The 24,358-nt window shown below is 54.9% G+C and overlaps 1 protein-coding gene across 1 annotated transcript in view; it reads right to left on the reverse strand.

The window, feature by feature from the left end:
* COL17A1 (collagen type XVII alpha 1 chain) overlaps positions 1-24,358 on the reverse strand; it is a 51,567-nt gene that overhangs the window by 4,345 nt on the left and 22,864 nt on the right. Inside the window, exons 14-49 of the mRNA XM_033421082.2 lie at positions 23,372-23,533; positions 22,917-22,997; positions 21,731-21,775; positions 20,497-20,709; positions 19,696-19,917; positions 19,303-19,332; positions 18,898-18,924; positions 17,513-17,539; positions 17,348-17,410; positions 16,503-16,607; positions 15,671-15,733; positions 14,976-15,011; positions 14,289-14,342; positions 13,881-13,916; positions 13,313-13,348; positions 12,602-12,664; positions 11,368-11,403; positions 11,030-11,101; positions 10,226-10,252; positions 9,230-9,265; positions 7,385-7,420; positions 7,070-7,150; positions 5,924-5,959; positions 5,315-5,392; positions 4,379-4,432; positions 4,218-4,259; positions 4,002-4,055; positions 3,473-3,532; positions 3,132-3,158; positions 2,768-2,800; positions 2,613-2,687; positions 2,253-2,303; positions 1,655-1,780; positions 1,032-1,169; positions 634-702; positions 185-325 (exon numbers count right to left, since the gene is read on the reverse strand). Coding sequence (XP_033276973.2) covers positions 185-325; positions 634-702; positions 1,032-1,169; positions 1,655-1,780; positions 2,253-2,303; positions 2,613-2,687; positions 2,768-2,800; positions 3,132-3,158; positions 3,473-3,532; positions 4,002-4,055; positions 4,218-4,259; positions 4,379-4,432; positions 5,315-5,392; positions 5,924-5,959; positions 7,070-7,150; positions 7,385-7,420; positions 9,230-9,265; positions 10,226-10,252; positions 11,030-11,101; positions 11,368-11,403; positions 12,602-12,664; positions 13,313-13,348; positions 13,881-13,916; positions 14,289-14,342; positions 14,976-15,011; positions 15,671-15,733; positions 16,503-16,607; positions 17,348-17,410; positions 17,513-17,539; positions 18,898-18,924; positions 19,303-19,332; positions 19,696-19,917; positions 20,497-20,709; positions 21,731-21,775; positions 22,917-22,997; positions 23,372-23,533 — 2,535 coding nt within the window. The remainder of the gene's footprint in view (positions 1-184; positions 326-633; positions 703-1,031; positions 1,170-1,654; positions 1,781-2,252; positions 2,304-2,612; positions 2,688-2,767; positions 2,801-3,131; positions 3,159-3,472; positions 3,533-4,001; positions 4,056-4,217; positions 4,260-4,378; positions 4,433-5,314; positions 5,393-5,923; positions 5,960-7,069; positions 7,151-7,384; positions 7,421-9,229; positions 9,266-10,225; positions 10,253-11,029; positions 11,102-11,367; positions 11,404-12,601; positions 12,665-13,312; positions 13,349-13,880; positions 13,917-14,288; positions 14,343-14,975; positions 15,012-15,670; positions 15,734-16,502; positions 16,608-17,347; positions 17,411-17,512; positions 17,540-18,897; positions 18,925-19,302; positions 19,333-19,695; positions 19,918-20,496; positions 20,710-21,730; positions 21,776-22,916; positions 22,998-23,371; positions 23,534-24,358) is intronic.

The raw sequence follows: 24,358 nt of genomic DNA on the forward strand, positions 1-24,358 counted from the left end.
CCCGGGACACTCATCCTGGCCTCCCTCGCCCAGCTCCGTGACCTGCTCTGGGGCCACAGGTTTGAACAGCTCTGAAGCGCCCCCGCTCCCTCTGGGTTGGGTGCAGCCTGGCGGGAGAGGGCCAGGGGGCCATTTCCGGGGTGTCCCGCCCGCTGCCTGCCCTGCCACGGAGGCGGACACTCACTGGACATGTAGCTGAGGACGCGGCTGCTCAGCTCTGCGTAGTCCAAAGACTGGAGGGACCAACCTCCACTGGCTCCTGGTGGCCCTGGGGGACCCCGAGGGCCCGTCAGGTACTGCCGTAGATACTGACGCACGTCATCCCCTGAAAGGAGAGGAGGCGCCGGTATGGACCACACGTCCAGCCTAACCTCCCCACAGACTGGCCCGAGTGACGTGTGAGCTGGGGGTTCTCAGACCCCCAGGGGGACATCAACAAGCTTCCGGGAGCTGAAGGGGCTCCTGCCCGGTTGCCTGGCCTTAGAGGGGAGAGCTGATGCCCCCTTTCCAGCTGGCTGCTGGGAGCGAGGAGGGAGTGGCTCCTTGTCCCAAGGGACCACCAAGTGTGCCTGACAAGTGCGGCCAGGAGAGAGGGAAGGCACCCCACCCTCTAGCCCACCACAGCCGACTCACGCTGGAGCACAGCCAGGATGTCTTCAGAGGAGATGGAGGTGGAGGACGTGCTGATGCTGTACCCCGAAGCTGTGGGGAAGGAAACCGGTTACCCGCTTAGCTGGTACTGAAGCAACGCACTCATTACTCCAGAATCACAGACCCGGTCAACCAGCTGTTTCCGTTTGGGGGCAATGAATGCACGGGGGTGTTAGCAGGCTGTTTATAATGTCTATATTTCTTAATCTGAACAAACCTTTTTTGAAGCTAGATTCGGCGGCCTGATTACCGTGAATTCAGCATTGAACATCACATTCAGAAAAAGGGCAAAGCAAACAGCAAATTAAGAGACGAGACTCCAGGAATAACCGTGGACCCTGGGAGGAAGGTGTCATTACAGGGGCTGGGGAGAGGCTTACTCTGTAAGTAGCTCACGACGAGGCTGGCCAGCTCTGAGTAGTTGAAAGTCTCACCCGTGATGGTGGTGACAGGCCCGGGGGGACCAGGTGGGCCTGGGGGACCCTGAACTCCAGATAGATAAGACCTGATACTGTCACCTGCCAACAAAGAAATAAAGCAAACTCAGGCTTGTCCCCAAGAGGGAGTGTCCTCCCCACAGAGGTGACCTGAAGTACTTGATGAAATGCACCCACCCATCCCACACGGGCCAAGGCAGGGCCAGCAGGGAGCCTAGACTCCCCTTGCTATAGATGGAGAAACTGAGGCAGACTCTGTGCTGGGCCAGGTGGATCTCCATGGCTGTAGAGTAACAAGACTCCAGTCAGCCACCCATTTGACAAAGCTCTGGTGCCCACATGTGTGGAAATCACACCCTCACCTCCACAGCACACGGATGAGGTTGGGGGAGTGCACACCAGTGTGAAAGTGTGTGTGTGTGTGTGTGTGTGCGCGCACGCACGTGCATGTGGATGAGCATGTGGGTGTACGAGCCTCTGCTGGGGTGAGGACAAGTCTATGTATCAATACGTGGACACACATACACACACACACACGCTGCCCCACTCAGACGCCAGGCACTCACTCTGCATGTAGTCAGAGATGTACTGCTGAATCTCCAGGCCGGAGCTGCTGATGGAGCCTGGAGGCCCGGGGGGCCCTGGTGGGCCTGGCGGGCCCTGCATGAACATGGTGCTCGATGACGATCCCCCTGCAGGAGAGAAAGCCTCTGAGTTGGTCTCTCCACTCTGGGGTCCAACAAGGGAGCCCAGGCAATGCTTTTACAGTCTGAGGAGGGAGATTCTTTCTCAGTAGGAGAACTAAGACAGTGGCAAAGAGCTCCTAGGAGCTCTCCCAGGCCGAGCCCTCCCTTTCCTTCGGCAACCTGCTCACCGCCCACATGGCCTCTCTCGCCCCTGAACCCCTAGCTCCCAGGCTCTGTTCTCGCCATCATTCATCATCGGCGTTGCTAGTCATCTTTATCGTGCAGGCATCCTTCCCTCCCACCCCCGCTAAGTTGTAACCTCCTTAAAGGCAGTTCAGAGATCCCAGCACGTGGAGAAAGTATCTCATCAACACTGAATCATGGATAAGTGAATGAATTAGTTAATTAACATCCTCACTGGCACGATCAGCCTCGCTTGAAGAAGGAGAGAAGAACTTTGGGCACCTTTGGTTCTTACCTCGAGAGGGCCCACTGGGAATGCCGGGAGCCCCTGGGACTCCGGGATCACCTGGAATCCAAAACAAGCAGCTCTGTTTGCATCACCTCCTCCAGGAAGCCTCCCCTGGTTCCTCAAGTTCAACCACACTGTCAGCTGTGGCTCAACAACTGTCCCATGTTTCTCAGTCTCATTTCTGCAATGGTGTCACAGCTTCCCTGGGCAGAGACTGTATCCCCACACCCGTCCCTTTCTCCCTCCAGGCTCTCCTCTCTTCAGCCTCTTCTTCCTTCCAAGTCTGTAGCATCAGCCAGTACTCGCTGCCCTCTATTCGGGCTCTGGGAGCCAGCCTTGCTCCCACTCCTCCCCGCCTTCACTGACCTCTGTCACCCTTGGGTCCCTGAGGGCCGGGTGGGCCTGGCGGTCCTTGTAGGTTGAGTCCGAGAGAACTGGAGCCTGGAGGCCAACAACACAGGGCAGTCAGCCAGGTGGGGAGAGGCTCCGGCAGAGCCGGCAGCAGGCGGCTCAGCACTTACCTGAGGCTGAGAACCCTGGGAGGCCTCGCTCGCCTGAGGGACACAGCAGAGAGGGAACAGTCAGCTGTGCCGGCCTCCCTCTCCCCGTGCCCCAGCCCAAGACACCACCTCCCTCCCGAGGCTCCCCAGGATTCATGATGGCTGGGGCAGCACCGGCCCTTGGGTGGTATCTAGAGCTGCCGCACAGACAGACACGCACACACATACGCACGCACGCACGCACACATGTAAGTTCTCAACCGTCAGAGACACACTCTGATCTACCCTCATCTGGACCAAACTCAAGAAGCTCAGGGATCTTGGAAGGTCAGCCTTTGCCACTCCCACCCCTACCCCAGGTTTGTTTGATGCCAGTTCTATTTACCTTGGTGTCCTCGGGGGCCTGGGGCACCTGGAGGAGAAGACAGTCATGAGACAGGTCCCACCCAGATGCTGTGACTGCAAGGGGCCCGTGGGGAAGGAGTCGGGGCTCCAGGGCCCCTCGTGCCTCTCCTCCCATCAGGACAAGGACAAGGCTTCTTGACAGAGCTTCCGACCCCCCACCCCACGCCCTGCTGCAGGCTGCTGAGCCCCTAATGGGATAGGGCAGGAGGGTGAAGGCCCGCTCATCCAGCCTCATCAGAACTCTCCCGGCCACCAGCTGGGTCAGCTGGGGTCAGCTGGAGTTCACACAGGCTCCTGCGCTCCCTAAGACACGGTGCTCACCTTGCTCTCCCTTGGGGCCTGGGGGGCCAGGTGGGCCTGGAGGGCCAGAGAAGAAGGTCTCTGTAGAGGAAGGAAATAGTTTTGAGTGTGGACGATAGATGGATGGATGGATGAAGTTTCTACTAGAGACAAGTTCTGGGCTAAAGAATGTTCTAAAGTTATTTCCATATGTTTCTATGTTATACTGTCAGCATTTATCTCATTTCATGAGCATGTGTGCTACCTACTTTATCAGAGCTGGGCTCCCTGAGGACAGGAACTAGGTCTCCCCAGTTGGCCCAGAAGCTTCCCAAAGGCAGATCTCCCCCAGGCTGGGCAACCAGGGATTCTCAGGGTGGCTGGGTTGGCATCAGTTACCTTCTCTCCACACAGCAGGTAGCATGGAGTTTATGCAAACACACTCACGGTGGAAAGTCAGAAGGAGAAAGCATGGTGAGTAGGTCAGAAAGGCTGTGTGCCCATGACCATGGCATGGGCTGGGGCTGGGGCTGAGGTAGAGAACAGGAGCGACTTGACTCCCCAGCATTACCTGAGCTGGTCAGGAGAGATCCTGGTGGGCCTGGTGGGCCTGGCAAGCCTTCCCCTAGGTAAGAGAGCACCCAAGACCTATTAATGCCAAGAGGTGGGCCAGGAACACTCTGCCCAGGAGCAGAAGTGACAGAGAAGCTCTTTCCTAAGAGCCGGCCCAGAAGAAGCCTGGGCTCTGGGTCCCATCATCTCTCATCTCCCATTGCTTAGCTCTCACCTGCTGGGCCTCGGGGTCCTGGGGGTCCTGGAATGGATGGTCCTGTAGAAGAGGGTGAGGAAGAGGCAATGCTGAACCCAGGATCTTGGCTTCCTCACTAAGTGCCTTGAGCCCCCTGCCCCCAAGATTCCCCACCTTCCAAAGATCCCTGAGGTGCTCACCTGGTGGCCCAGGTGGTCCAGGTGGGCCTTGGGGACCTCGTAAATCAAGACCCTCTGTGGAAAGGAGAAACCAGAAATGAGCAAAAGCTGTCATGAGGCTGCTCTCCGCCAGCCTCACCCCTCACCAGGATCCTCTGTGCTTGTGCTCACACCCACACACCAGGCCATGGGTCATGGGTCGTGGCACAGGACCCTCCAAGACCCCCTCTGCTAGAGATGCCTTTTGCTCAGAGGCAGGGCAGGGCTGAGTCGAGCTCCCCTGGTGGCTGATGGGGGTGTGCAGTGATGATTAAGAGCATGGCTTCGGTGTCAGACAGCCTGAGTTCAAATCCTGCCTCATCACTGCCAGCTTATGGGCAAGTTCTTGACCTTTCAGCCTCAGCTTCCTCCATTGTAAACCAGAGGCCCAAGACCTACATCACAAGGGCCTTGTGCAGACTCGGTGGGACGACAAGGCACAGCGCCTGGCACGTGGTGACTGTTAGACCAGGGCTAGCGTTGTCTTTGCTGTTCAGGTGGCCAGGTGCCCAGGTGGGAGGCCCAGCGGCATCTCTGCCTGGGTTCTTTAAAGGACTCTGGGAACCAGAGGACCCAGGAGTCAGCGCTCCTAGGCCGGGCCTATGGCTGAGAACCCAGGGACCCTCGTCGTTGTTCATGGTGTGGGGGATTCAGGACTCCTCCAGTCACACTCACAGGGCTGGGTTCAGAGGCCTCCTGGAATCCGGAGAGCCTCTCTGACAGCTGTGCCATCCCCTGTGACTCATCCTCCACAGCTGATAAAACCCCTGCTGTTCCTTCTCAGCGAGAGGACCTGGCCATCCTTACACTGGGGCTCACGATGACTCACTGGTGCAGCTGCCGCAGGCCCCAGTGCATGGCCACCTCTCCCACTCCCACCCCTGTGTCACCTGTCCCGGAGAACACGGTGGCACTCACGGGCGGAGAGGACCTCAGAGATGGAGCTGCTGCTGCCCATGAACGATTCACCAGGAAGTCCTGGCTCCCCTCGCGGGCCTGTGGGGAGGACACAGAGTTGGGGGACACCGCCTGCAGCTGTCAGTGCTTTCTCTCTGGAGCCGCCCAGGTGCTCGGGGTGGGGCAGGGCCAAGCGGAGCTGACTGTGGGCGGGGCTGAGCTGACTGTGGGCGGGGCCAGAGTGTTGGCTGGGAGCGAGACACACCCCAGGAGGAAGGACCTGGAGTCCGTGTTTTGATATTTGGATAAGTTGCTGGACAGTGACACGATTCTCAGGATCTGGTCACCAGAGGCCTGAGGCCTGTGAAGATAGCTGAGCTTGATCCTGACCCAAGAGCCTCAATCTCCCTTTCGGGAGGACCCCTACCTTCTCAGAAACATGGAAGAAGGTGGGACGAGGTGTCTCCTCTGGCTACGGAGGCCTTGCCGGGGCCTTGGAGAAGAGCCCGGTGGCCCCTCACCTCCCTTCCCAACATGCACATCTCTCACTTAAAGATGGGGTGCAGGGCCACCCCAGGAAGGAAACTCTCCACAGCCTACAGTCATGCGTTCTTTCAGGGTGTGACATACCTTGCTGTCCTGGGAGACCAGCTGGGCCAATGGGACCTGGAAATGGGGTTGGGGAAGAAAAGGTTTTATCACACCTCTAGGGGCAGAGTTCTAGAAAGAACTGAAGAAAAGACAGGTGCCTGGGTACATTAAGTACCTTCCTCACAAGGCATGGAACAGTGGCCCAAAGAGGTCATCTTGCTTATTTGAAAGCAATAAGCAATTTGAGACCAGCCCTGTGGTCCATTCCAGTGAGAATTCCTCTGCCAGGCACTGGGGCCCCTGGGATGGGCAGGACTGCCCTCTCTGACACTGTCCTCCGATGGTTAGGGACTTCTAAACACCCCCAGTGTTCCCAGTCTCCCTGGAGTTTATCAGGAGGGAAGACCGATCCACACTTGCATTGGTCATATTACACACAAACATTTTAAATAATTAAAAAATAGATATAAAAAAACAGCCATTTTGGATAAATAGAAAAAAGTATCACCCACAATTCTTTAACTTACAGGCATTTTGTTGTATTTCCTTCCAGCATTTTTTTGTCGTATATAAATATAGTTGCAACTACAGAGCACACATTATCTAGTATTCTGCTCTTTTATTTTTAAAAAAATTTTTTATTGGAGTATAGCTGATTTACAACGTTGTGTCACCTGCCCTTTTAAATAACACTGTTATCTGCTAACAACTTTAAGTCTTCATATTTTTGTAGCCGTCTCATTATTGTTGGACAATTTGGGGCTATTTGCTTCAAATAGATTCCTCGCACTTTTGTTGCTCTTGATGCATATTATCAAGTTGTTTTCCAAGAGGAAACAATTTGAGGACTGACTCTGACAAGTCAATACTGGTTCTGGAGGCAGAAGGACCTGGGCCGAACCCTGACTCTGCTATTTCTTATCCGTGTGACCTTAGGCGTGTCATTTGCCTGCTCGAGCCTCCAACGGTACTGCGGGGACCTAGTGAAGCAATGCCATGCAGGGCTTAGGATACGTGCTGGGGAGTGATCAGGGCTCAGCAGGCTGTCTGGGAGGGGCTTTCTCAGCCCCTTCCTACTCTTCCCCGGGTTCCGGCCCGGGTTTCAGGATTTGAGCGAATGCTGCTATAGTCAGATGCAAGCAAGGCCTGATGCTGATCTGGGGCAAAGCAAGAAAACAGACTGACCTGAGGCACCTGGAGGTCCTGGAGGTCCCATGGCTCCAGGAGGTCCCGGGGGACCTGGGACAGTGAGAGTCGATGATCCCTCTGAAAACAGAAGGCACGTTGAACGCTGAGCCCCCCTCTCCTCGCTCAGAGGGGACCCAGGCCAGGCTGTGGGCCAGGTTGGGCCAGTATTACGTCTGAAATCCCCCGACCCTCCTCACTTCTGACTGGAAGATTCAGCACTGCACCTTGCCCAAAGCACGGAGCCCGCGGACTTGCAGGGTGTTGAGGCAGAGCCAGGGCGGATGCCCTGTACACAGTGCAGGGTCTACCTACCTGAAGTCACGATCCTGCCTGGAGCTCCCGGTTCACCTGGGAGGGGAGGCAAAGGAGAGTGGTTATTCCCAGGATCAATTAGTGGCTCAATGAATCATTTTCAAGGCTTCTGATTGCATCTGAGACCCACTCCTGGGCTTCTGACCCTCAGGCTGAAGGCATTTTAATGAACTGAAGGGGAGCATACAGGATGCATTAAGCACCAATCTCTGCCCTGGAGACCCTGGAGGCTCGAGCATCAATCTTCTTGGCCCACATTAGCTTTTGGAAGAAGCTGGGACTCTGCGAAGGGGCTTCATTTGTGGATGTTGGAGAGTTTGCCTGGTGGTGAGCCCAGAATGAGCTGACTCAGGAGCTGTTCCCCCTCCCACACTCTATCTTCTCCCACACTGGGCATTGCAGGCTCTTACTAGGAATTGCTTTAGGTGCAAAAAGCACTGAGAGGTCAAAGAGCAGAGGCAGTGAGCCTGCGGGGTAGAGCCTGGTTCCCAGTGCCCCTCAGGTGCTAATTCCCTGGGACAGTAGTAGGGTCTACACAGAGTCAAGAGGGGGTTCCGTGGTCTGGGAAACTCTGAGTCATGTAAAGGTTAACAGATCTCTTCTCTGCCTTGTGTCTTAGAGGGTTGAAAATGCGAATGTGCATGGAGGACTTCCAAGAAGGGAATGTCAGATTCACACTTTCCCAAGGCTGTCACGATGGAAATCCACATTCTGCAGAACCAAGTGAGTGAAGTAGAGGATGGAAAAACCCTGACTGGAGATTCTTCTGGGACGTTTTTGTCATTTCCCAAGGCCTGTGGGCAATTCAGTCATCCACACGCTGAGGGGTGATACTGATTTCCCCCTTTGGGGGAAGCTTGCAATCTGCCAGCCCCTCGAGGTCAAGGCTAAGAGAAAGCACTTGACTTTCTTTTTGTTGGAACACAATCCAGTGTCAGGTACAATGTCCACCTCTGTGCACGCTGGACAGAAAGTCACAGGCCCTGGAGAAGGGCAGAGTGTCTCTCCTCGAGAATCCCCAAGCCTCTGATCTTTTACTAAAGATGCCATCAATCCGTGAGCAGATCTGTGGACCCAGAGACATGTCTGCTTGGGATGTACTTGAAAGAACTCCTTGGCCCAACCTGTTGTTAGCCATAGTTTCTGGAAAGCAGGTCCCCCCCCACAAGGTGACAGTGACAGAGGGCAGCTCCACCGAACGTCAGGGTTCAGGAACGTGGGGTCACAGGGACAGAAGGAGAAGGGCCGTCCCTGAGCAGCCCCTTTCCTGGACTGGCTCAGGGTTGGGGTCTGATGGCCCAGAACCAGATGCGAATGTCGCCCTACATGTAAGGGTCTGAGTCCTGAGGATGCCCCTCTGAGAACTCGGACTTTGGCCTCTTAGTAACATCTGAGAGGCTCCTCCCTGCCTGCATCAAAGCCCCCTCTCAGAAAGGGGGTGGCAGTGTCCCCGTTACACTGAGGCCTGTGTGGACCATAACACTTGTCCCAGGGAAGAGGCACATCATGGGGGGACCACGCCTAAGTGAGGGGACAGAGCACTCGTGGGGGGCATTACAGAGTCAGCGGTGGGGACAGCACCCTTGCAGTTCCTCCTCCATCAAGGGCTTGGAGACAGCCAGGCACCAAAGCGAGGCTCTGGATTGTGGGGGGAAGGGTGGGGCTTGAGGACTCAGGGCTTAATTGGTCAGAAGAATCCCTGGCTCCCCAGCCTCACAGCCTTCCACTGAAGCCACTAGATGCCACTATTGATCCAGGCTCTGACCACACAGGGACCTCCCTCCTGCCAATGCCTCCCCTCCTGCCAAAATGACCGGTGACTGTCTAATTTGGAAAATCACTTACCTTTAGCCCCTGGTCGGCCGGGGGTCCCAGGAAGTCCTGGTGTGATTGAAAACAAGTCAGTCAGGATGATTGAGGGCCAGCAATTCCAGACCCCCTGTGGTAGCACCTGGCGCTCTGTCACTGGCAAGGCCACAACTGCTGACTGGAACCCGCAGACCCACCTGGCTCAACCTTCCACCTTAGCCCAGCTCCCTCGAGGGAGCCTCTTGTTCTGAGCCCTTCTCCCTCTCTAGGAAATGGAGCAACAGCTGGGCTGGAGGCAGAGGCTCACAGGTCCAGCTTTGGGGGATCCCAGTCCCTCTGGGTGATGCGCCCCCTGCAGCCTGCAAAGCGGCCATTGTAACCCACCGGCCCTGCAGCCTGGGGGAGTAGGGGCTGGGCTTCCTGTATCTGATGCAACACCCCCTCTTGCTTTTGTCCACAACTCCACCAGGGAGCATTTGAAAGATATCCCTGTGCGCTCAACTGTTGAGGGGTGATGCTGTTTGATTTTATTTTACATCTTTGCCTAATTTCCTTTAGGAGTTGGGGCTGGTGTGGTGACAGCTTCTCAAATCCAAGTGGGTGCACACTGTCCAACTATCAGACAGGCTTTGACACTGGGGCTGTCCCAGGGAGGCCGGGCCCTTCTGCATGAGATGAGTGCCCACTCCCTACCGTGCCACAGGGGATGTGGGCCTCTGTGGGGCTAATGGGACTCCTGGGGCTGGAGCCTCCTCTTGGGGGTCCCTGCACCAAAGGGGACCAGGCTCAGGCAGACAGCATTCACACGTGACCTAACCTCATTCTCCTAGAATGGCTTTCTAGATTGTTCTGTGCATATTTGTCCTTCCTAAGGTGTTTCTCAAGACTCACATCAGAATGACCTGAACCCATTTTGCTGGGGGAGTGAGGGAAGGAGAGGACACACTAAGGTGACTGGAGAAACGTCTGCTGAATGCCGGGATTGGGAGGCTTGGCAGTGGCCTTTGAAGTGGCAGTGACCCGATGACTCACCCTGAGGTCCTTGGGGTCCTGTGAGACCTACGGAGAGTAGAAGACATGAGAGGAGAGTTGAAGGGCAGAGGAGCCGACCCCTCAGCAGCAGGAGCGGGCGGAAGGGATTGGTGGGCGCAGGAGGACGAACCCCGTGTCTGGGGCAGCCGGACTCCAGGGTCCTCGCAGCCCTGGACGAGAGCAGTTTTCTGACTCACTGCTCCATCAGGGGATGGTTCTTAGCCCATTTGGGCTCAAGACCCTTTGGTGTCTGAGAGCTACAAGCCCCAAAAGTTCACACACTCACTGAGCCCTAATGCTGCCCCCAGGGTGCTGGGTGCTCTCCATCTGTGCGCCCACCAAAGGAGCCCAGGGGCCCCCTGTTCCTCATCGGCCCCTGAGGGTTGCCACCTCGTCCTCCCGGCTTTCTGGGCTTGTGTTGATTTGTTCCTCCTGCAGCCCTGAGGATCTTGCTCCTGCTAGGCCTTTGGTGGAGACCCTAACAACGGCTTATCTCCCCAGGCTGATGGCTATTGGCGAGGGTCCAGGCACGGCCCAAGGGGGTCCACAGGGGACCCAGACACTGAGGTGGTGATAAACTGGCATTTTTGGGAGACTCCTTGCCCCTTTCTAGAACTCCTTGCTTTCAGTGTTAATCTCTCTTTTCCAAGTTGCCAGACTTGGTGACTCAGGTGTCAGGACTCACAGCCGCTGTGCAAGGCTCAAGCCAGCAGTTGTGGCATTTTCCTAATGAGCTGCTAGAGGAAAATGGATTAGGGAAGGTACATACACACACACACACACACACGCTTCCCACTCTGTTACCTGGCTTTCCTGGGTCTCCAGAAGGTCCTGGTAAGCCCCGGATTCCGGGCATCCCTGGAAGACCTTGTTCCCCTAGAGAAAGCACGAACAACGTGGAAACGTTTGCCTTTTAGGCACGCTGACCAGCCAATGCATCGGAGCCAATGGTCTCTTGGGGTTTTACTGAGTAACTTGCTGGCAGGTGGAAGGGAGGAGGGGGATGAGACCGGGATTGCACACCTCCCCGTGATGTACGCCCTCTGGCCTTGTGATCGGGGGGCTGGGGGCTGAGCGCTGGGACATGGGCAGGGGGGGCAGTGGCAGGCCGGGGGAGTGAGGAGAGCAGCTGAGTGACCAACCTCTTGGGCCTTGGTGTCCGTCGGGGCCAGCTTGTCCTAGGAAAGCAGATGCAAGTTCATCAGTGACTCTGGGAGCTACTCTGGTACTCCCTCCCTCCACTGCATTATAGCCTCCCAAGCTGTCTCCTAGGTGGGGCACCCATGCATCCCCTCCTGCAGCCATCAGACGTGGAAGAAGCCCTGTCGTTGTCACACCTGCAGGGTAAAGCTTTCCTGCCCTCTCCTCCTAAACCAGTAATGCCTCTTCTCCTGCTGAGAACTGTTCCATGGCCCCCACTGCCTCTCCCGCATCGACGGCACGGGACTCGCACACACCAGATGCTCAATACAGGTTGGCCTCATTTGGTCCAGGTCCTGGAGGTCAAGATTCTCCAAGATCTTGTCTCCTCTGCTGTAGGCATCACCCTAACCTCCGTCCACAGTGATGTCCTTCTGGGGCCAGCTCTTCCCACCTGCTTTTTCCCACCTCTTTGTCTTTCCTCACTCATGTCTCTGCGTGGCATTTTCTAAATTGATGTGATTAAAATCTTCTTTACTTTTTAGAACCATCTGAAAAGGCATCTCCTTCATCCTTCCGGTTGGAAGAAACTTCTCTCTCTACTGTTTCCGCATAGCACCCTGTACCTTTCATGGCCCTTGTCATCGCACACAAGCTTTATCTCCCCTCGAGGGAGGTAAGGCATCTTACTCGCCCAGCACAGCATCCTGCACACCGTCAGCGCTTCCTAACACTTCGTTAATGAATGAGATCATGAATGCACCGCGTCTCCATTGGTGGGGCTTAGACCCTTCTGGGATGTGGTGTCAAATGCCTAGCCCCGTGGGGGGTCTTTAGCCAGCTTCCTTGTCCTGGCTGACAGGTCCCTCAGTAAGGGTCAGCCAAAGGGCTGAACCCTGGAGTATCAGGGCTGTGCCTGGAATTCCGTGGGTTCCAAAGAACCTCAGCCCTTGTTTCTCCTCCCCAAGGGCCTGCGGGTCTTAGAGGCAGGAACCGGGGCAAATGGACCATATCCTGCCAAGCGCCTCCAGAGCAGTAGGAAACTGTTAGAGACAGCAGCTCTCTGAGCCCCAAGAGGGATGCCCAGATCCAGGAACAGCCTGTAAATGGAGCCTCTACCGGGGGTGGGTAGATTAGAGAATGGGAGATGCAGCTCTAGGAGAATCTCAACTCTAGGGCCATGACGATGACTGCGGCGGGGCAGACCCATGGTGTCTGCTGCTGTGAGACACTCACCCATTGCTCCTTTAGGCCCGGGCTCGCCCACAGCACCAGGTAAACCTTTCAAGCCGGGCTCTCCTGCAAAGGAAATGGACTAGGTGTTTGGAGGAGCTTGACAGTGGTAGAACACTCTACCCTCCTGGCCACCCCCAGGCCTGCCACCTCCCCAACCAGAGGAGCTTGGTGTGCCAACCAGAGGCTGGAGACACAGCGTCAGCTTTGATTCTAAAGTCAGGCCTCCCACCCCCGGCAGCAGGCACGGACTGTCCCAGAGGCCACACCTGGTCTGAAGGGGCCTGTGTATGAGTCTTATTTCCTTGGCAACAAAAAGCTGGCCCTTGTAGCCAAAGCACTAGTACTGTCAAATTCCTTTGTAATCATGCAAGTTGGCAGGAGGTAAGTGGATACAAGTAGGGCAAACTTTCTACCACTTAGGGAAGAGCTTAATTTTCCCAACTCAATTCTTCAAAAGAATCAGAGATAATCATAAGCTCCCTTTTCTGCCCCAAACATTTACTGTCTGGACCATACATGTTGATGCTGGCTTATACTCCATTCCGGGCTTTATTTTATCTTGTCCTGCTTTTTTCTAGATTGCAAGTCCCCTGAAGGTTTTAGACAGAGATTCTGTCTCCTACTTCTGTGTTTTTTTCCCCCATCTCCAGTACCCAATGGATTTACAAAAAGTCTTTAGTGGATCACAGTAGATTCCTGTGTGGGACTGACCTGTGAGGCCTCGGGGTCCTTTCTCACCCTGGTCACCTAAAATAAAAATGGGGCAGGGGTTGGGGGGGGGTGGAGGAAAGAAGCGTCAGTCAGAAGCAAGGAAAAGAATCTCACCCAGTAAGAGGGACCCTGGGCTGCAGAACGGTTCCCACTGCACCTGTAAGCTGCTGTCAGCTGAATGTTGGCAAGAACTCAGCATTAACAAAGCCCAAGAGGCACACTAGATAGATCTCTTCCAGGTCAGGGCCCACCCACACACTGACCCAGGCCCTGCTGTCACACCAGTGGGTGCTGTGGGCAAGAGGGGGACCACACTAGAGGGGAGAAGCCTCAGTACTGCATCGATGCCACCCCGAGGGCCACCCCGAGCATTGTGACGCTGGTACTGTTTCTCCTCTTTGTGCCTCAGTTTCCCTGAGAGGTTCGACTAGAATCTCAGATCCCTCCCAGCCCCAGGGTCCAGGAGCCAAGTCATATGGGTTTTTGGACACCAGGACAGGGGTCACATCTGGGTTCCCAGGAGTCAGCAGGCTGTGGTGTTGTCCGGGCAGCAGCAGGAGAAGCATACCTTTGGGTCCTGGTGGTCCCATAGGTCCTTTGTCACCTGAAAAGGAAATGGACACCTTAGTGTAAAGAGCCTTGGTAGGGACGACCAACAAGGGGCAGAGTCTGTGTCTGAAGACAGGCTCCTCCCCAGTCCTGACTGCCTCTTCCCCTCATGCACCTGTTGGCCTGCACAGGCTGTTGGCATATCCACCAGACCCTGTCCCCCCAGACCTCCTCCTTTTTTTTTTTGGCTGTACCACACAGCATGTGGGATCTTAGATCTCTGACCAGGGTTTGACCCGTGCCCCCTGCGTTGGAAGCATGGAGTCTTAACCACTGGACCGCCAGGGAAGTCCCCCAGACCTCCTTCTTAAGTGAGTGGCATCTACAAGGTGATGTCCCCTCCCTCTAACCCCTTCCCCCAGCTTACCTCTGATGCCAGGGAGTCCCACTTCACCTCGGAGCCCTTGGCGACCTACAGAGCCTGCACACAGAGGAAACCACATGGGTGGATGAGTGTCCCCAGCTCTGGAAGGGATGGACATGCACACGGCACACACACACACAACACGTACACACACCTATTTGGCACACAAATGTACACACACACATAGGCACACACACTCCTTGGAGTAAAAGTCAAGGGCTGCTGTTCACAGACTCCTCCCCATGTCCCTGCTACATCGTCCTGGTGCAGGTTCCTTGTCCCTGAGATTACCAGGCCCGGGGATGAGGACCCCTCATGGGACCCTGGCAGAGACGTTGGCCTGCATCACAGAGTGGGCTGCAGCTCAAGACTCCCAGGACAGCAGGACAAGCTCCGGCCCACAGGGGACCAGGTGAGGCAGGCGCTTTGCTCAGATCAAGGCAGGCTGGGAGCTGCCTGCTGCTGAAGCTGCTGGAGGGCCTCGTGCCCCAAGTCAGGTCAGAACAGATCTCAGGGGACCCATCGGTACCAGCCTCAGCCGCAGGGGACACACGTGCAGATGTGAGTTTTGTGTCTCTTAGAGGCTCTCTTTATAATTGCTTCATTTGCTTAAAAATGTTTGTTTCTCCATTTAACATCCCTCTCTTTTCCCCAGAAATAGCGTGTATTTATGAGAAGAAGGCTACTGACCTGGGGGACCCTGTGGGCCAGGAAGACCGCTAGAACCTGAGGAGGACAACACGACAACGATGATCAGATGGGTCGGGTACAGGCCAGGGACACTGACCCTATGGTGAGTGGCAGGTGGAAGGGGTGGGGCACGCACCCCCAGGTGAGGGCTGTGTGCGCACACCAGGACCCCAGAGCCAGTGGGTCCAGGAGTGATCCCAGTGCAAAGTCCTCCTTAGGAAGGAAGCTATAGCTGCTGGGATCAAGAGACCCTTTGCTCCTTCCCGGTCAAACATTTGAGCTGGGGTAGGGGCAGGGGCAGGGAGGAGAGTGGACCAGATGGGCGTCACACTGTGAGAAGGCCCCATTTGCCTGGCTTGTCCAGACATATTGCTCTCAAACGTTTGCATCTCGGCCCTAGCCAGCAAGGAAATTGCCTGACTTCTGATTTCCAGATCCATCCCCCCACTTAGGGGCCATATAACAGGGCCATCAAAGAGAGATGGAAACGTGACTCCCAAATCCACCACAGAGCCAAAAATACAGCCCCGATCCTGATGCCCAGGGATTTCTTTGTGGGGGGACCCTCTGTGAGCCCGTCGACCCCACACAGACCTGGGACCGTGGGTTAGGACCATCTGGGATCCCAGCGCCTGGATCTCTGAGATCCATCCTGGTTGTGGCAAACTTGGGTACCGTCTGGGTACCTGGCTTACCTTTGGGACCCACAGAACCTGGGACACCAGGTGGGCCTTGAATGCCTGGTTGACCAGCATCCCCTGGGGAGAAATAAGCCCTTTGAGAGGGTACCCCCAGTTTGGTTGCCCACCCAGCCCAGTGGTGTCATTTGCAGGGTGGAGGGAACACTTCCCACCCTGCCAGTGGTCTCTGATCCACTGGGGCCTCCATGAGGCCAAGAATCAGCAAAACACCTTCAGTTCCTACCTCCAGAGTCTTTATATTCCATGAAGTCTGGCACCCAGTAGGTGCTCAATAAATATTTGTGGCCTGGTTGAGTAATATTTTTAAGAGTGAAGCTAAAAATAAAGCTTCTTGCTCACGATCTTTTGGCCTTGAGAGGATTTCTGGTGTCTGTGTTTCAGTTCCCCTGATGAAAGCAGGCTCATGGTTAAGTATCTAATGCAACATCTTCCCAGCTCCCTCCAGGGCTGGGCTTGTGTCTGAAGCTTTCCCCGCCTTCTTCCAGCCATGAGAGGCTCCAGGGCAGGCACCCCACTCTGTCTTCCGTCAGGCCCTGCCCTGAGCTCTCCACCTCAGCCCTGACTCGTCCCCACCCACTCTCGGGAAGATCATTTCTCCCTGTGACCATGTTCTGTGGACTCAGACTGCAGGGGTCTTAGCCCCAGGCTTGAACGCACAGCACAGCCCACGCCCCCTCATTAGACCACAGTCTCTTCAGGGCCCAGCACAGCCCCTGGCTCAAGGCAGGTGCTCAGCTAATGCTAGTAAAAGACAGAGGGAGGGAGAATGATGTAAGAAGGAAGTGTGGACGCAGCTAACCCTCCTGGTGAAGGAATCACCTCTTACCTCTGTCTCCTTTCTCTCCAAACCCAGGAGGCCCTGGTTCACCACGAGGCCCCATGGGGCCTTCTCGTCCTCTCTGGCCCATGGGTCCCTCCATGCCAGGCTCTCCTAAAGACAGGAATGTCCATCTCAGTTAGGGCCGCGAAGGATGCCCCAGGCAGCACCTCGCTGGCGGGACACCTGCCTGGAGCGTCCACACCCAACTCCCTACCTGTCTCTCTCTCTCCTGTAGCCCAGACTCAAAGCAAAAGCCAGAGAGTTTGAAAAGGCAAGTGGATCGTGTCCCATTTCTGCCCCAACCTGCAAATGGCTTCTCTACTCACTGGGAGTAAAAGCTGACCCCTCGCGAGGCCTCCAGGGCCCCTCCCTCGACTCTCTGCCTTCTTAGTGGGCTCCAGCACCCGCCCCCATTCCTCCTGTCCCCCCCCCCAAGCTCCTGGATCCATGGGCACACGCTTGCCCCAGGGCGTGTAGCTGCTCCCTCTGCCTAAAGGGTTCCCCCAGATCTCCTCAGGCCTGGCTCTCGCCCCACTTTCACTTCTTTGCTCAAATGTCACCTTCTCAGCAAGGCCTTCCCTGCCGGCCCTATTTTCAATTACCCCTCAGCCCTCCCAAGGCTCCACTGGGCTCTGTGTTCCCATTTCACGAGCCACTTCCTCCCTCTATGTACTTCACTTATTTATCATGTCTATTGTTTATCTCCACCCAAAAGTAGGCAGGAGTTTTGTTTTGTTCACCACGTCTCCCCAGCACCTAAAACAGGGTCTGACACACAGCAGGCACTTAACGAACATTTACTGAATGAATGAATGAATGAGGGAATAAGTGAACAGAAAAGCGGTTCTCACCCACGCTGCCTTTTTGTCCCTTTGGTCCCTCCGGACCTTGGTGGCCCAAGGGCCCAGGGATACCTGTGGACACACAAGAATAGCTCAGCCCTGCTTTCCTCCCAAACCCCAAGAGCAAGGACCGGGCAGCCTGCAACCTCAGCAGAACCATCAGAGGCTACGCACCTGGAGTCCCAGGGAAGCCTCGATCTCCTGTGGGAACAGAGAGAAAAAAGTCAGCCAGAGGACTCAGGCGGGTCACCTAAGGAGCCACCAGTGGAATTCAGGTGGGATCGCCAAATTTAGCAAGTAAAAACATGGGACTCTCAGCTAAGTTTGAATTGCAGGAAAACATTGAATAAACTTTTACTTATAGTGACAAGCGATTTAGTGCTTATATGTAATTCCCATTTGACTGGGCATCCTATATTACAGTCAGGAGGGGTGTGGGACCTGCAAGCTGGAGCCTTGAGGAAGGGGGGCTGAGGCGGTGACCCAGGGTGTGCGTGTCGGGGCAGGGAATTCTGAAGTTGAGGGCCACCAAGTGGAGGAACCCCAATTCCTGCACCAGGATCCCCTGGGAAGGAGAGAGGGGTGACCCTGTCATTCCCAATAGTGATTCTCAGAATGGTCTGTGCAGCCCTGGCTTCAGAACCACCCGGGGTTGATCCAGGCCACAGGCTCACGGCCCCACCCACACCTGCTCCTCAGAGGCTCTGGGAGTAGAGCCCAGAATCTTCCAGCAATTCCCACATACCCTGAATCTTGAGAATCCCACTCAGCTAGATCGAGGGGCACTTCTGTGGTCACTGGGACTGGAAAGATCTTCCTGCCACCCCTAGGCCTGTCCCAGTGAGTGTCAGACCACTTTTCTGAGGACACGTATCAGTTTCCTACAGCGACACTGTGCCACCCAAGTTAGCAGGTGACTGTCCCCCAGCTAACCAACACTGAGGGGCACCTTTTCCTGTGACTATGTCCTGTCTCCCTGCCAGACGCCCCTACTTCCCCTGAAGGCAGGTGGTGTTGCTCCTACTGAATTCCCCCCCTCCAGGTGCTCCATTCCTGACTGGTGGCTTTTATTCCCAGCCTACCTGGGCCAAAACCCCTGAGAGCAGGCTTCTCACCTGGATCGGTGATTCCTGACCTGGTTCATCAGCATTAACCTGGGGGGAGGGGGTCCGTCCCCAGAGCATCTGATTCCTGGCAGGGCCCAGGAATCTGTATTTCTCAAAATCTCCCCAGGGGTTGTGCAGTAGCAGGCCCTCAGGCTGCCCTTTGCAGCTGGGGGAGATGCAGGCCCTGGATGCAGGCCTCCTCAGGGTCCCTGGCGTGGGAATCCCTGAGAAGGGGCCAGCGCCACCGTGCTGCCCCAGAGATGTAGCCTGGCTCTGCCGTGAAGCCCCCGGGTCCCAAAAGCCTGAGGGTGTGAGGCTGCTCTGCAATTCCCGGTCCTACCACAAGGGGAGATGGCCAGGGGAGTGGGAGGTGCGTTTTCTGACACTTGCTGATTGCTTCAAACTGTCAACCCTCGCTAATATTTAAGGTAAAGTTTTCCAGGTTTTGTTTACCTTTAGGGCCTTGACTTCCCATGTCACCTAAAATCAGAAAGACATGAAAACTGTGAGATGGGGTGAGAACCCAAGGGCCATTCTCTCCTAGTATCTTAAGGCCAGCTGACAGCGTGTAAATGGCATTTCAAGGTGCGCTGGCATGTGGTGTAGCTTCCTTGCGGTGTCCGTCTGCGTCTCTCGGGCACCTCACTCGGCCTCTCTTAGATGATGCCTTAGTTCCCTTCTCATTCTAAGATATTCTGACTGTAGAGCCAATTCTCAACCCTCCCAACAGATTCTGTAAGATCTTTCCACTGCTCATCCTTCAATTTGCGAAAAAGAGAAGTTTTCCGATCCTCCCAGAAAACCCAGCTCCAAGTACAGGAAATGAGAGCAGGGAAAGGGCTCCATCCACTGTGATACCTTTAGGGCCAGGGTTTCCTCGGAGATTTCCTACAAGAGACAGCAAAGCCTGAGTTAGCCGCACATCTTCTGTGTCACACACACATACACACATGCACACACACATTTGAAGGGGATCACTGTGGTACAGTAGGAAGAAACAGAGGCTAGGACTAGCAATCTGATTCTAAAGTGTGCAGGTTGTGTGATCTTGATCAGGGGCAATTCTCCCCAGGTCTGAGTTTTACTAGCTGTAAAACAGGATAGCAATATGGGTCCTCCCTCCCTCCCTCCCTCCCAGGGCTGTCAAGAGGGCTGAATGAGGGGAGCTTGAGAGTGCCCTAAATGGGTACCACGCCACATACAGGAGCTGGGACCGGGAGCCACTGGCCCTTTGCCTTGCGATGTGCTCACCGTTTTCCTGTTCTGCCATCAGCTTGCCCCTCATGAATTGCCATAGGTCTTCCTGACTGTAGCCGTCAAGCCCAGATTTGCCGACACCTTCGCCCAGCCTCGGCGCGACACCCTGCACGGAGTCCTGGCTGGTCCTCTCCATCTTCTTGTTGTAAAGGAACATGCTGCCCCTGCCCTTCTCCAGCTCGTCCACACGTGCTTTCAGGTTCCTCACCTCCTCGGCTGAAATGGACACACGGAGGCAGTGTCAGCACAGGGGCCCCTGAGCCAGTGCCTTCCAAGCTTCCAGGGGAGCCTGAAAAGGGGGCTCTGGAGTCTGTGGCAGCTTCTTCATGCCATGGGGACATTTTGTTGGCATATTTTGGGGGAGACAGTCTGTCGTGGCTACCAGCAGGATGAGCTACTCAAATTTGGAACCGAGCCTTGAAGACGCCTGGCCATCATCTGAGATGGTCACAAAGCTGGCCCTCTCTCCCAGGAGCTGGTGTGAGGGCCAACAGAACGTGGAAAGTAAAAAGGCTATGAAAGGCCTGGCCTGATTGTTAAGGGCAGCCAGGTGCTTAGAGCAGGATGCCACGGGGTTGGGGCCCGGGGCCAGGACCGAGGAGCTGCCTTAGAGTCCCAGCTCAGCCAGGGAGCAGCCATGGGACCTTGGCCAGATGCCTCCTGGAGGCCCAGTTTTCTCATCTGCAGTAACATGGGGTCTGCACCCATGATCTCTGGACCTTGGCCCCTGACGCTTGGGACATTCACTGATTCTTGCCCTTCGGAACAGGCAGCGGGGCTGCCATCACCACATACCCAGAGCGATGAGGCCAAAGAGCAGCCCCAGGAGCAGCAGCCAGGTGAGGAGCAGGCCCAGCAGCCACTTCCACCAGCTGCAGCAGGAGCCGCAGGGGCACCAGGCTGGCGCTGCCCCCCATGAGCCCTTGCCGCCTCCACCGGAGACCCCGCTGCCGGCGCCCCTGCCGCTGCTACTGCCGCCCCCACGGTGGCGGTTGTAGCCGTAGAAGTCTGTGGAAGAGAGGGCAACGGTAAGGTGAATGCAGGCAGCTCTTGCCCTCTTCCCTCCAAATTCTCCAACTTTTGGTGCCTTCCTGTGGGCCTGAGTGAATGTGAGTGGGGCTTTCAGGTTCCTGAGTGGCTCCTGGAAAAAACACAGGGCTGTGGTTGGCAAAGAGTGGAGGTCTGACAATCCTGGCCTTGAGCTGTGTGACCCAGAGAAAGTCACTTAAGCTCTCTGTTTCATTTTTTATAAAACAGAGTTCAAAGCTGACCTTTCTTCATGAGATGGATGTTGAATGAAATGAGATAAGGCATGTAGAGTAATTAGCAGAGGATGCAGCAGTTACGACCAGGCTTAAAATTCTTGGTTATGAACGTGGATCTGCTACAACCTCCTGCATTTTATTGTGCCCAAAGCTGAATAATTCTCATCTTCATGTCTCAGTTCACATGGCTCTTTCCTTGTAATCCCCACAGTGCCTAGAACTACACTCAGCTCTTAAGGGGTGGTCAGGAGGCTTTTTATTTTTATTTATTTTTTAGTTTCAGTGAAAGTGTTGTTTTTAGTATCTAAAATGGGCTGATACCCCTGATCTGCTTCTCTCACAGATTATGGGAGCAAGTGAGGAAAGTGTAAAGGACTGGAGAAGTGTGTGGTCTTAGTGTCACCTTGCAGCCCGTGTGGGTGGGGGGAGGGGAGTGGTTTGTAAGACACGACAGTAGCCTTGCTGTGCTGCTCCTGCCATGTTGGCAGACTCTGCAGCTAAGGGCAGACAATGGGCACCCAGCAGGGGCAGTGTGGCCCGTGAGCACATCTCCTGAGCTCAGCTCCTTCAGCAGCCCTGCTCCAGCCCCCAGCCAGCCCCTCTCCCGCCCTCCACCCCGCTCCCACTGAAGGCTTTTGGGGAAGGTCTGTAGAGTTGGGTGGCTCATGCACGCCCTGGCTCCAGGCTAGGGGGCCATTATCTATTCCATTCACCATAACAAGCCCTTTCTGCTCCAGTCACTGCAGGGCCCAGGTCTTACTCACCTGCAGGGGCGGCCTTGCCCTTTGCGGACACAGTCTTCACGTCTCCTGAAATACAAACACCAAGAACACATGTTTTGACTGAGCCTTTCAACTGCAGGAGCCCAGTCCAGTCCAGCCTGTGCGTGGACTTGGGACAGGGTTTGAAGTAGATGCGCCCCCAGGGACCTTGTGGAACAGCCACGTGCATGTGCAGGAACATCTATTAACTAAGTCCTCACAGATCTCATATTTGCAACAATCACATTGTTGAAGACATGGCTTGGCAAACAAGTCACAGTGGGAAAAAGCACAGTGTCATAACCTTCTTGTGACCTTCAACCTCTAAAGTCCGAGACATTCTTTGGAGGACCGTGTTAGGAATGACCATGGCACTCAAATAATAAATGTGCCTGTGAGAAATGACTCTTGATTTCTTGGTTACAAGACTGCACACAGGTTCCTAACCTGGGGTGGAGGGAACAGAAAGGCAAAGACGGGCTTGGAGGGGGGCTGAGCATGAGTCCTGGATGCTATCTGACCACTGAGTTTGTGGGCATGTGTGGAATTTTCTGGGAAAACTTGTTTATAGCTTTCACCAGATTCTGAAAAGGATCTTTGGGCTCCAAATCCCACCTCCACCCCTAAAATGTAAGGAACTGCTAACTTAGAAGACTTGGCTTCCAACCTTGAGAGGATTATAACTGATGTCATTTGCATTAAAAAGAAAATGTTCTGTGACTTAACTTTTCTCTTCCTTTACTGACCTCCTTAAAATCAGTGATTTGGAGAGATTCACAGGAAGCAGAGCAGTGAAGAAATGTGGTTATCCAAGACAGAAGCCAGGTATTTGGGGAGAAAAAAAATAAAGCTAGCAAGCGCTTTGAAAAGCCTTTTTCTATTAGCTCTGAAAATTATGGAGGACAAGTAAGGTGAGAAAAAAATACCACTGTGGACTTTAGATGGACCATAAGAAGACTTTGCTTCTATAATTAGCACCTGTGAATCAACAGGGGAGCTTGTTAAAATGCAGCCTCCGACACAGCAGGTCTGGGCTAGGGCCCAAGATTCTGCATTTCTAACGCGCTCCCAGGTCTCACAGATGCTGCTGGTCCAGGACCACACGCAGAGTACTGAGGTCTTGGGAGACAGATAAATGACAGATGGATTGGCCGGAGTCAAAGTGGACAGCCATCAGATTTGCTCTTACCATTAGCTTCTGACATCAGGTAGGTGTCAGTGGTGCATGCAGCTTGCTTTTCCTTTTTTAGGGTGTCCTCTGAAAAAGAAGCTATGCACACAACCCACGATGACCCCGGATATTGTCTCCCTGCTCCCGCCACCCCACATCCTTTCCCGCTTGTGGAGGTAGAAGCTAGCCTGGTAGGAAGAGGGCCTGCTTTCCCGGGGTTAATCCCCCCAGTCTGGGCCTGTGGTTAGGAGACTTATTATTGCCCAAAGACACTCTGGGAGCTCTTTGCTGGACTTTCCCTGACTTGTCTGCATTCAAGGCAGACCCTGGGACACCCTATTTGTCAGCCATTTTCCATTTGAATGGGATGACTGTGGTTTCATCATTCAAATGTCTCAAACCATCTTGCTAGGACATTTGTCTACGCTATTTGTCCTTCTTCCAAAACCCAGGTCTCGTGGGCTCCCACGTACTTGCAGTGACACTGGCGGGGGAGGCGGTGAAGACCTTCCCGCTGTCCTTGGTCATGATCAGCAGCTCCATCTCCTTCTTGGCAGGTGTGTTGTCTTTCTCCAGGATCAGGAATTTACAGTCCTTGTGCAAGAGGTCATTGTTCTGGACACTTGTGGTGCTGGCTGGAGAGGAAAGAAGTGGGTGAGGAGGACGGAAAATGTGGAGGGAGAGGAAGAGGGAAGAAATGACCAGAAGGAGGAGAAGAGGAAGAGAAGGAGGGTGGAGGAAAAGAAAGGGTTAGTGGGTGTGTCAGAGGGTCTCCTGCTCTTGCTCTCCGTGGTTACTAAGAAGCATCTTTGGGACCAGAGACACCCTCCCCTGCCTAGCTGGGCCTGGCCATCAGGAGGTCGGGTCAATGTCAGAAGTGCTGGGGGCTGGCCTGAAGGGCTGCCCCCCAGCTGAACATTACAGGGTCTTCAGTGAATGGTCAAAAGTTGCTGTGTCAGGCAGGCCTTTCTTTAATCAACTGGGGGGTTCATTTCTAACTGCAGGTCTCAAGTGTTTGCAGCCTGGGGGCGCTTTTCCTGACCACTCCATCCAGCGTACACACAGGCCTGTCTCTACCACCCCATGATGTCAGCCCTTCAATTACGCGTCATTTCCTGTAACTATCTTGTATACTTTTTCCACTTGTCTGTTATCTGCCTCCTCCACTGGAACTGTCAGCCTGGTGAGGGCAGGAATCTAGCCTCCTTGCCTATGTCTGTAATCCGGGAACTCAGAACACCGTCTCACACAAAGCAGGTGCTAGTAAACAGCTTTTGAATGAATGAGTTGTTGAATGGAGGGAAACGCACCAGAATCAGAGCAATGGAAGAGATGGACACATGACTCGTGGCAGCCTAAGTTGATAGATTCCACGGGAAGTAGGGAGGGTGCAGCAGCTTCTGGGGGGCACCCTGGCCCTTGTGATGGGTAACCAGTAACCAGGCCAGGGGTTTCCAACA

The sequence above is a fragment of the Orcinus orca genome, chromosome 14 (assembly GCF_937001465.1).
Source record: "Orcinus orca chromosome 14, mOrcOrc1.1, whole genome shotgun sequence".
NCBI lineage: Eukaryota > Metazoa > Chordata > Mammalia > Artiodactyla > Delphinidae > Orcinus > Orcinus orca.